The sequence below is a fragment of the Salmo salar genome, chromosome ssa11 (assembly GCF_905237065.1).
Source record: "Salmo salar chromosome ssa11, Ssal_v3.1, whole genome shotgun sequence".
NCBI lineage: Eukaryota > Metazoa > Chordata > Actinopteri > Salmoniformes > Salmonidae > Salmo > Salmo salar.
Genome location: NC_059452.1, coordinates 19,170,666 through 19,182,666, shown reverse-complemented (window position 1 = coordinate 19,182,666; position 12,001 = coordinate 19,170,666). Strand labels below are relative to the sequence as shown.

The 12,001-nt window shown below is 50.6% G+C and overlaps 1 protein-coding gene across 5 annotated transcripts in view; it reads left to right on the top strand.

Moving 5' to 3' along the window:
* Positions 1–12,001, top strand: part of pmfbp1 (polyamine modulated factor 1 binding protein 1) — a 202,490-nt gene that overhangs the window by 154,197 nt on the left and 36,292 nt on the right. For 3 of the 5 annotated variants that reach the window (XM_045689148.1, XM_045689150.1, XM_045689146.1), the window contains 8 exons: positions 534–680; positions 1,965–2,057; positions 5,454–5,516; positions 7,367–7,651; positions 8,826–8,984; positions 9,062–9,154; positions 9,296–9,451; positions 9,806–9,889. In XM_045689148.1, the coding sequence (XP_045545104.1) occupies positions 534–680; positions 1,965–2,057; positions 5,454–5,516; positions 7,367–7,651; positions 8,826–8,984; positions 9,062–9,154; positions 9,296–9,451; positions 9,806–9,889 (1,080 nt within the window). The remainder of the gene's footprint in view (positions 1–533; positions 681–1,964; positions 2,058–5,453; positions 5,517–7,366; positions 7,652–8,825; positions 8,985–9,061; positions 9,155–9,295; positions 9,452–9,805; positions 9,890–12,001) is intronic. The other 2 variants (XM_045689147.1, XM_045689149.1) reach the window with 2 other exon arrangements.

Genomic DNA, 12,001 nt, shown 5'->3' with positions numbered 1-12,001 from the left:
AAGGCGGTTGGTGGAGGGAGGAGCAGTGGGGCGAGGCTCGCTATGTCATACCAGACCGCACTGTAGTGTACAGCCATGGACAGGCCAGCCACACACACGGGCCCCAGCCAGGAATGAATTCCTCATTGAATAAGTTCTCAGTGATCATTATGGGCTATTAGGGCCCGGCTCTCTCTCAGGTCTCTCAGGCCTGTCAGCAGCCAGCTGAATGGAGAGTCCCAGCTACATCACAGAGCCAGCCAACACCCACAGAGAGAGCTGGACCTCAGCACCAACATCCAGACCTCTCAGTCATATGGATCGTATGGAGTTTTATATCTTGTGAGGAACTACCCAACATGATCTCTACGGCCTTTATATGATTCATCTAGTCTGATGAGCTGCTTGTTGTCAAGCCTTTAGTTTAGCAGGATGCTGTTGGCTGTGGTTTCGACCAGGATGTGTGACCATATCTTACCTCCCTTGAGAAAAAGGGTGTGTGTGTGTGTGTGTGTGTGTGTGATTGACATCATTCTCCTTTCTATGCCCTCTAGCTGCAGGACAGGAGTGCTGAGGTGCAGAGGCTCCAGAGGTCATTGGCTGAGCTACATGGGCGAGAGATGGAGTGGGAGAGAGAGACATCCGCCCTGCAGGGCCAGCTGGGCCGTGCCAGAGAGGAGCTCCACAGCGCCATCCTCAGGGTGAGCCCTGAACTGCATCCTGCCCCTCCGCAGCGATCCCCATTGTGTTCCACTCAGACGATTAGCACTGAGATATAGTGGTACATAAAAGGGGAGGCCCTGTTTTAATTAACATAAATATTAATATAATGACCGTGAAGCCATCCCACGTTCCATTTCAGGGTCTTAGTGTTAATACGTATTTTAATACATTATCATTACCACCATCATAATTCTCATTATGGTAACTGTAATTATTCGATTTATGACAGAATTATTATTTTGTTCCCTGCAGCCATTTCCTCCCTGTAAAACCACATTTTCCCTTGTGTATGGCGCTCTCGGTCTCCCCCCTCAAAAATATTGAACGGGCACTGATAAAGATAAACACACAAACACCCCAGCCTGTTGGCTCCCGCGCCTGTAAAGCACTCAATCTGAATTGCATATCTGCCTGGCGACCAGGCTTGTCATAAGCCGTATTAAGATAAATGGTCACACGGTTTGACATAAATTGGAAAATGACATTTGGAAAGCGGCCGCTGCTGTGGAAATTAGAGATATTAAAATTATAAATCAGTGTCTGGATGTGCAAGGGGGTGTTGAGGAGAGGCTGAGTGTTCTCTTTCTCTCTCTCTCTCTCTCTCTCTCTCTCTCTCTCTCTCTCTCTCTCTCTCTCGCTGTGTCTGTCTGTCTCTCTTGCCTCTTTCTCTCTCTCTCTCTCGCTGTATCTGTCTGTCTCGCTTGCCTCTCTTTCTCTCTCTCTCTCTCTCTCTCTCTCTCACTGTGTCTGTCTGTCTCTCTTGCCTCTCTCTCTCTCTCTCTCTTTCGCTGTGTCTGTCTGTCTCTCTTGCCTCTCCTCTCTCTCTCTCTCTCTCTCTCTCTCTCTCTCTCTCTCTCTCTCTCTCTCTCTCTCTCTCACTGTGTCTGTCTGTCTCGCTTGCCTCTCTTTCTTTCTCTGGGGACAGCAGAGGGGGTGTGGTACTACAGGGACAGGGGCCTGTAGAGAGGGCTTCTCTCTGGACCAGCGACCCTCTCTGTCTCTGCTCCGTAGGGACAAACACTCCCTCTCATTTGGCAGTGAAAGTAGAGGATATTGTCTGTGCTAGCGTAGTGTCCTGTCAACTGATTTAGCAGCTCTCACGCCATAACCTGCTAATGGATAATTTCAGAGGTGTGATATGCATAATGCAAATGTCTCCGGCTGACACCTTTAAAAACAGACACCTCCTTCTCCCATGTGTGCCTCACCTCTGCCCTCCGGGTGTGTGCGTGTGTGTGTGGGCATTTGTGTGTTTTGAGCAGGGGCAGGCACAGCAGCAGAAGGAAGAGCTGTTTGGTGAGCTGCAGAGGGAGGTGGACAGACTGAAGAATGAGAGACAGGAGATGCGAAAAAAGGTAATTGAGTGCTCTGTCTTGACAGCATCAGTAACAAACGCAGGCGCACACACACACACACACACACACACACAGTGCTTACGAGAGGCATTTCACTGTACTTGTGCATGTGACATTACACACACACTGTCTATAACAACCTTCCTTTGCTCAATGAAAAACAGTAACCCCACTCATATAAGCACACGTGTGTACAGTCCAGTACCTTCAGCTGCTAAAAAGTTGTGATTCTTCATACTGCCTGGCTGGACTGAACATCCCTTCCTTTCATGGAGCTCAAAGAGAGGCTCCACAAAAGACTGGAACTGCTGTGGGGCCACGTACCTTGACACTGTCGACCCTGAGCTATTGAGGAAAAAAATACATCTGCTTTACAATGAGGTGCAGCTATGCTACCTTCAAGGTGTGGGTTAAAGCCTCTTTTCATCCCAAGTGGGGGGAGAAAAAATTACATCTTTGTGTCCTTGGGGGAGGAATGTTGCATTCAGATACAGGGTATTTGTGTTGCGAGAGAAGAGGTCAAGAGTGATGTCATCCTCCTTGGATCTGAAAGAAGAGAGGTCACCTCTATAAGAGCAATCCCACCCAGACTGTGGGTTCATGTGCCATTCTCTGCCCTCCGACTCTGAAGATGTTCACACTCAGATTGAACTATCACTTAAAAAGTTTCTGAAGATTTCATTTCCATCAGGCAAGTCTTTCCTTGCTCAATATCTGCTGTTTACCATAAAGCGTTCTCTAAGGCCTCAGTACGGCTTCATTTCCCTAACGGCCAGAGTTCCAGTACAGCTGAATGTCACCTCCCACCAGGGGCCACTGTTAATAAAGTCCGGGGGCCCCAGGGGCCTGAGGTACCTGCGTCAGCCTCTCCTGTCCTGGGAGCTCTATTGCTGTTGCTTCCCCCTCTTTTCCTCCACACACACACCCTCGCCCCCTCCATCCCTCGCTCCCGCCCTCCCTCACTCCCACCCACCCTCCCTCGCCCTCGCTCCCGCCCTCCCTCGCCCCCTCCATCCCTTGCTCCCGCCCTCCCTCGCTCCCACCCTCCCTCCCTCGCCCCCGCCATCCCTCGCTCCCACCATCCCTCGCCCTCGCTCCTGCCCTCCCTCGCCCCTACCATCCCTCGCCCCCACCCTCGCTCCCACCATCCTCGCCCCCTCAATCCCTCGCCCCTCCATCCCTCGCCCCCACCCTCGCCCCCTCCATCCCTCGCCCCCGCCATCCCTCGCCCCCTCCATCCCTCGCCCCTCATCCCTCGCCCCCACCATCCCTCGCCCCTCCATCCCTCGCCCCCTCCATCCCTCGCCCCTGCATTACCACTCCCAAACTGCCCAGCCACAGCACCCGTTCAATATTTCAGCACTTTTTACTCCTGCTGTACGTTTTTCCTGTTCTCTCTTAATATTTAAATATTTAAAGAGGTATTCCTGAAGAGGTCAAGGAAAGAAAGGAGAGGCACTTTGTTTTATTAAGGTTTCAGATGCTCCTCACTCCAGGTCTATTGAGGAGAGGGGGGGGTAGGGGGGGTCCAACCACTCAGTAGGACTAGATAGCAGCAGTAGTTATTCATCTGGACTGGCCTAGACCTGTTGTTGAATGTCAGGAGACTTAGCACTATTGAGAATGTGAACGCTATTAAAGTCCCAGTACAGTCAAAATTCGTTTTTTTTTGTATCATATTGTGCAACAGCTGATGAAAGAACACTGTACATGTGTGGAAAAACACTGTAAATGTGATCATTGTTATTTCCTGATTCTGGTTGGAAATACAATCTACACAATACCTTTTAATCAGCAGGTTTTGCATGGGTGGAGTTTTGACTTTCCTGTTGACATCACTAGGCGGTAAATTAGTTAATAGGCCAATAACAAGGAGTTCCAAACCTCTCTGTCAATAACAGCAAGTTTTCAGTTCCCCCTCCCCACTCAGATCCCTTTTTTTTCTCACCTTTATTTAACCAGGTAGGCCAGTTAAGAACAAGTTCTCATTTACAACTGCGACCTGGCCAAGATAAAGCAAAGCAGTGCGACACAAACAAACACAGAGTTACACATGGAATAAACAAACGTACAGTCAATAACACAATAGAAAAAAATAAAGTCTATATACAGTGTGTGCAAATGGCATGAGGAGGTAAGGCAATAAATAGGCCATATTAGTAAAGTAATTACAATTTAGGAAATTAACACTGGAGTGAGAGATATGCAAATGATGATGTGCAAGTAGAGATACTGGTGTGGAAAAGAGCACAAAGTAAAATAAAAACAATATGGGGGTGAGGTAGGTAGTTGGATGGGCTATTTACAGATGGGCTGTGTACAGCTGCAGCGATCGGTAAGCTGCTCAGATAGCTGATGTTTAAAGTTAGTGAGGGAAATATAAGTCTCCAGCTTCAGCGATTTTTGCAATTCGTTCCAGTCACTGGCAGCAGAGAACTGGAAGGAAAGGCGGCCAAAAGAGGTGTTGGCTTTGGGGATGACCAGTGAAATATACCTGCTGGAGCGCGTGCTATGGGTGGGTGTTGTTACCGTGGCCAGTGAAGACTTATAGATGACCTGGAGCCAGTGGGTCTGGCGACGAATATGTAGCGAGGGCCAGCCGACGAGAGCATACAGGTCGCAGTGGTGGGTAGTATATGGGGCTTTGGTGACAAAACGGATGGTACTGTGATAGACTGCATCCAGTTTGCAGAGTAGAGTGTTGGAAGCTATTTTATAGATGACATCGCGGAAGTCGAGGATCGGTAGGATAGTCAGTTTTACGAGGGTATGTTTGGCGGCGTGAGAGAAGGAGGCTTTGTTGCGAAATAGGAAGCCGATTCTAGATTTAAATTTGGATTGGAGATGCTTGATGTGAGTCTGGAAGGAGACTTTACAGTCTAAACAGACACCTAGGTATTTGTAGTTCACATATTCTAAGTCAGAACCGTCCAGAGTGGTGATGCTAGTCGGGTGGGCAGGTGCGGGCAGCGAACGGTTGAAGAGCATGCATTTAGTTTTACTTGCGTTTAAGAGCAGTTGGAGGCCACGGAAGGAGAGTTGTATGGCATTGAAGCTCGTCTGGAGGTTAGTTAACACAGTGTCCAAAGAAGGGCCAGATGTATACAGAATGGTATCGTCTGTGTAGAGGTGGATCAGGGAATCACCCGCAGCAAGAGCGACATCACTCCCAGACAGTCCCAGCAAAATTCTTGCTTGAAAAATAGTTAAGCGATTTTTGTTTCTTTCTGACCATTTTAATGGAAAACTATTACAGTAAGGTACTTAATTGTCACTCAGAACTGATTTTATATTGATATAAAACGGCTGCTTTGTTATGACAGCCATTCTGTGTAACCTCCCACTCTATCTCTTCACCCTCTGTGTACTTAACATGTTGGGTGTGTTTCTCCTCAGCTTTGTGGTAGAGAAGAGGAGTTGAAGAGGCTGAGAGATGAGCAACATCAGCTCAAGGACAAGGTCTGTGGCTCTGGAGTCTGGCTGACACCTTTGTGCTCTCAGGAACAGGATGACACACAATGCTGCTTAACAAGGCCTCTCCTCTCACGCTGCTGTGTTGTGAGGTGCCTGACTGACTGACACAGCGTGGGCATCTTCTAAAGCCTGCTCTCAACCCTTCAACTTCACATTCGCCTCTTAAGCAGTGGGAGCCGACGTGTAATGAGGCTTTTGGTCGGCCCTTAAAGGCCAAAGAGTGGGTCAGGAGCGTTTCCGGGGATTGGTGTGTGTGTGTGTGTGTGTGTGTGTGTGTGTGTGTGTGTGTGTGTGTGTGTGTGTGTGTGTGTGTGTGTGTGTGTGTGTGTGTGTGTGTGTGTGTGTGTGTGTGTGTGTGTGTGTGTGTGTGTGTGTGTGTGTGTGTGTGTGTGTGTGTGTGTGTGTGTACATGTCTACTGGGCATGGCCTTGGCAGCCCACACTAATGAGGGCTCAGACAGGCCCTGTCCCAGTCAATAGATGGAGGTAGAGGGTGAAAGTGGGACAGAGCCGAGGGATGACCTGGGACAGAGCAGAGGGAAGACCTGGGACAGAGCGGAGGGAAGACCTGGGACAGAGCCGAGGGAAGACCTGGGACAGAGCAGAGGGAAGACCTGGGACAGAGCGGAGGGAAGACCTGGGACAGAGCGGAGGGAAGACCTGGGACAGAGCGGAGGGAAGACATGGGACAGAGCGGAGGGAAGACATGGGACAGAGCGGAGGGAAGACCTGGGACAGAGCGGAGGGAAGACCTGGGACAGAGCGGAGGGAAGACCTGGGACAGAGCGGAGGGAAGACCTGGGACAGAGCCGAGGGAAGACCTGGGGCAGAGCGGAGGGAAGACCTGGGACAGAGCCGAGGGAAGACCTGGGGCAGAGCGGAGGGAAGACCTGGGGCAGAGCGGAGGGAAGACCTGGGACAGAGCGGAGGGAAGACCTGGGACAGAGCGGAGGGAAGACCTGGGACAGAGCGGAGGGAAGACCTGGGACAGAGCCGAGGGAAGACCTGGGGCAGAGCGGAGGGAAGACCTGGGGCAGAGCGGAGGGAAGACCTGGGACAGAGCGGAGGGAAGACCTGGGATAGAGCGGAGGGAAGACATGGGACAGAGGGTGATAATCTGTAGATGGAGAGAGAGAGGGAACAAGAGAGAAATAGAAAAGGGTCAGATGGGTGTTTTAGGTGGTCTGTAGGTCTGCGCTAGATCCCTGTGTGAGGTGAGTAACCCCGGATGAGTATTGCGCGCTGGGCCTGCGTGTTTTTACAGCGCGGCCTCACTGTGCTCTGGGACCGCAATAAACCACGGCCTTCAAAGCACAGCCAAGCTCCACTAACTGCTGAGTGCTTCTCTGGTGGTTGGACAAGATTACTCTGAAAACAAAGTGCAGACAGGTTGATTGATAGAAGGGTCTGTAGAGGTGCGCGCCACAGTGTTTATTCACACCCTGCTAACACTCGTTTGTTTCAGTCGCATGGACTTTTATGTGCTGATCCTGTTACTGTGTGAGTTTGTCAGTTCATAAAGAATAGTCCTGCTCTTTAAGTGGGTTTTAGTGGAAACTCACTAGGGCTGTTATAGACGTGTTTTTTTAACATCCTGGGAACTAGCTGTGACAGGAGGGACAGTCTGCTCTGTGCCACAGCAGACACCGGGAGGACGAGCGTTGGACGTGTGTACATGAGTGTCTGTACATGAGTGTCTGTACTATGTCCTTGACTGTTAACGTGTGTGTTCTTAGTGTGTGTGAGTTGAGTTTCTAGATGTCTTCTGACTGATATGAATGACTGAAGATGTCTATTTGGTGATATAACTGACTGTGACTGTGTGTCTATGTGCAGGTGAGGGAGAGCGATGTGCAGGCTGTGTGGCTGCAGAGCCAGGCAGACGTGGTGGGTCGGGAGCTGTGGGAGGAGAGTGCCCAGCGCGACAGGGAGCTGTGGGAGTGGAGGGACCGCTACCATGCTGCCTCAGAGGGACTGAGGCTGAGGGAGGCTGGGCTTGAGGAGGTGCAGAGGGCCAGGGACACGGCCCTCAGAAGCCTGAGATTACAGGAGGAGAAGACCCACAGTCTGGGGGCCCAGAGGCAGGAGATGCAGCACAGCCTGGACAGCCTACAGGACAAGGTGAGGGGCTGGGGAGGTACAGGGAGCAGGGTTGAGGGTGTGGGGGGGGGGGGGGTCGAGGGACGGGTAGGAAGAAGAGGGGAGAGGTGGAAGGGAGTCTGGGCCTGGGGAGGAGGGGGAGGTGGAATGGTTCTAGGAGCTGTGGGGGTCGGAGGGAGGGAGCAGGGTTGGTGATGGTGCAGTGTGGGTGTAGTGAGGACCCGGTCAGGCTCCATCACATCAGGTCACTGGGGTCTAATTAAGCTGAGCTTCACATTAGGCTGCAATCTGCAAACATGTACAGGAAATTAGATTTTTTTCCCCCACTCCTCGCTTTCAAGTGCACGGCCGTGTTCAATGCATATGACCCCCGTGGTTTTAATTACAATTTTGTGCTTAGCAGGCAGGTTAATGACGGTCCTTAATGGGCTCTGTGGAAAATTAGCCTGTTTGCTTTTCTTTACTGATGTGTTTCTTTCTTGTCATTTTATTGTTTCTTGTGATAAAAAGGACATTATAACTCAGTTAACTACCACTGTTAGGAATAACTCCTGTAGGTCAACTGAAAATCACTCAGCCATAACCCTCTCACAATGTGGAAATAAGGCTCCTCTGTTTCAGACCCCCCCTCCCTCTGTGAAAGCATGTGTGGTGAACCTCAGACTGACCTTGTGGCTCTCTGTCTGCTCATTCTCTGTCTGAAATGGTTCTGTATAAACTCTTATTCTCCAAATTGCAGTGGAATGGAGTGATGTAGCTAGCAGACAAACCCATTTCCCTAAAACAGGAAACATTGTTTTGCTTATCTAGGGCATGTTTTTTTGTCCAAATGGGAAACTAACTGGATAGAACATCTATATATATTGTGTTCTTTTCTAATGTACAATTGTGAGTGTTGCCACCATTAAAGGGTTCGTTGGATTATTACCTATTTATGTGTTATTATGTGTGTCTATAGGATGGAACTAAAACCATCACGCTCTTTGTCATTGGTTTTCCTGTATCCCTGTAAGACGGAACATAGAGAACAACAGTAAATAAATGTTTGATTTGAACCTTTTGCTTCTTGCTGATTGCAAATAATGCCAGTGATTTGAACAGGAAAGTGCTTTCCACATAGCTATTACTGTACAATCAGCATGTTCTCTGTCCTTGATGTGTTCTTCAGTGTGTTACGTTCCCTCCTGTCCCGCAGCTTGCCCAGAAGGAGGAGATGGTCGTGGCTCTCAGAGTGAAGCTGCAGGACCATGAAGAAGACGCCCGTGTTCTCCGCCAACAGCTGCTCTCCTCCCAAGATGCACTGCAGCAAGTTACTGCCGAGCTGAGGTCATGTAAAAGAGAGAGGGAGAAGCAGGTCAGAAAATGAGTTTTATTTGACCCATTAAGAGCCATGCATTGGCATGTTTATGACACATGTGTCACTTGTTACAGGATAGCCAGTGTGTGGAGACAGAGGAGAGACTGGCTGAGATCAGAGCTGATCTGGTCCAACTACAGCAGCAGTATACCACCTGCTATGCCCAGGTACTTGAACCTTGACAGAAAGTCACTAGTACATAATATGCTAAAATGGTCTGTAGGTTAATCTATATACTGTACCTCTGCTAGCCTCTGTTATTAGCCTCTTTTCTGTTAGACCCATACTATTTCTCTGTCTGTGTGTAGCTGGTCCAGGAGGAGGCTGGGGTGGGCAGGCTGAGGGAGGAGCTGCGTGAGGTGGGGGAACAGAGGGACAGACTGGCCTCTCAGGTGACAGAGAACCAGGACCTGAGCCATGACCTGGACCTGCTCAATGAGAAACACAAGGCTGCACAGCACGAGGTACTGGCCTTAACATCTCTCCTCCATCTCTCCTCCGTCTGTCTCCTCTCCCTCATCCAACCAACCCTCATTGTAATGCCCCTTAGCTGGTCAGCTCACAAACAGGCAATCAGAAATGTCATGGCCTTTTTTTAAACTTTTTTTAATTTAACATTTATTTAACTTGGATCAGGATGTTTCAGAATGGATGTAAAATACAAAATGTCTTTACCAAGGTCATTGTTAAGAATGTGTCGATATAGGGTAGTGTTGTTTTAAGTCTTCACAGCAGAAGAAGAACCATACATACTGACAGGTAAGGCAGTGTGAGTTGAGTGGAAGTAGGGACTGACCAAGGTGTGTGGTTGTGTTCAGGTGACCAACAGGGATGAGACAGTGCTGAGACTGACCACAGAACTGAGGACCGCCCAGGAACACCTGAAATCAGCTCAGGATGAGGTGAGGCCTGAGATCTCTTTTTAATTAGTCAACAAGGACGTGGTTGTACAGACCTGCCTAGTCTCTACAGCCATCGAAGATGAGTCCTAGTGCTGCCGGTTTATATAGAGGCTAGTTCAACTCAAATCCATCAGAATTCACAGGGGCACAGACCCCCCGTATATCCCTGAGGAGAAAGCTCAAGGACATGGTGACCTTGTTAGTGAGCAGCCAGCCCTGTACCATGGGACTTAGAAAAGACACCTGACTGTGTCCCATGAACCCTCTGTGTTATTTCAGAGTTTTCTTCTTGAAGGAGAACTTGTGGAGGACCTGTCAATGGCCGTACACTGTGTTGTGCAGGTTTATTTATTCCTCTCTCTCTGACTGGTCAGATATTTGTTTGCCAGAGTGTCCTTGTGTTATAAATGGGACAGGCCTGTCACTTCAATGCTGAGAGGATGTTTTGACTTCCTTGAAAGATTTTTATTTATTTAATTTTGGGTTAGAGGGGAGCGGTGAATAATGCATTGGGAACCTGCTACATGTACTGTTTTTATCATTAGCATGCAGCCCAAGTTATCTGCAGAATACTTATGAGTGCCAGTGAAATGTTTGTGATGTTATTTATTTATGTTGCCCTCTCAATTATTTATTTGTTTATTTATTCATGGCAGAACTAACTGCAATTGGAAAATTCTTTTTTTTTCTGAAGGGTACTGCCCCCCCCCCCCCTACATAAAGGGAAGGGGGCACATCAGGCCTGTTAGTAATTGCTTTACGTGGCTTTTCCTGAGACTCACAGGGAGATGTCATTTAAACTGAGCAGACGGGTGAAGAGAGGGACTAAGAGAGAGATGGGATGGGATGGGTCGGGTTGAGAAGTGGGGATGGGATGGGTTGAGAGGTGGGGATGGGTCGGGTTGAGAGGTGAGGATGGGAGGGGTTGAGAGGTGGGGATGGGTCGGGTTGAGAGGTGAGGATGGGAGGGGTTGAGAGGTGGGGATGGGTCGGGTTGAGAGGTGAGGATGGGACGGGTTGAGAGGTGGGGATGGGAGGGGTTGAGAGGTGAGGATGGGTCGGGTTGAGAGGTGGGGATGGGACGGGTTGAGAGGTGGGGATGGGTCGGGTTGAGAGGTGGGGATGGGTTGGGTTGAGAGGTGGGGATGGGTCGGGTTGAGAGGTGAGGATGGGAGGGGTTGAGAGGTGGGGATGGGACGGGTTGAGAGGTGAGGATGGGAGGGGTTGAGAGGTGAGGATGGGAGGGGTTGAGAGGTGGGGATGGGAGGGGTTGAGAGGTGAGGATGGGAGGGGTTGAGAGGTGAGGATGGGAGGGGTTGAGAGGTGAGGATGGGAGGGGTTGAGAGTTGGGGATGGGAGGGGTTGAGAGGTGAGGATGGGTCGGGTTGAGAGGTGGGGATGGGTCGGGTTGAGAGGTGAGGATGGGAGGGGTTGAGAGGTGGGGATGGGTCGGGTTGAGAGGTGGGGATGGGTCGGGTTGAGAGGTGGGGATGGGTCGGGTTGAGAGGTGAGGATGGGAGGGGTTGAGAGGTGGGGATGGGAGGGGTTGAGAGGTGGGGATGGGAGGGGTTGAGAGGTGAGGATGGGTCGGGTTGAGAGGTGAGGATGGGAGGGGTTGAGAGGTGGGGATGGGTCGGGTTGAGAGGTGGGGATGGGTCGGGTTGAGAGGTGAGGATGGGAGGGGTTGAGAGGTGGGGATGGGAGGGGTTGAGAGGTGAGGATGGGAGGGGTTGAGAGGTGAGGATGGGAGGGGTTGAGAGGTGGGGATGGGAGGGGTTGAGAGGTGAGGATGGGAGGGGTTGAGAGGTGAGGATGGGAGGGGTTGAGAGGTGAGGATGGGAGGGGTTGAGAGTTGGGGATGGGAGGGGTTGAGAGGTGAGGATGGGTCGGGTTGAGAGGTGGGGATGGATGGGGGTTGAGAGGTGAGGATGGGTCGGGTTGAGAGGTGAGGATGGGAGGGGTTGAGAGGTGGGGATGGGTCGGGTTGAGAGGTGAGGATGGGATGGGTCGGGTTGAGAGGTGGGGATGGGATGGGTCGGGTTGAGAGGTGAGGATGGGAGGGGTTGAGAGGTGGGGATGGGTCGTGTTGAGAGGTGAGGATGGGAGGGGTTG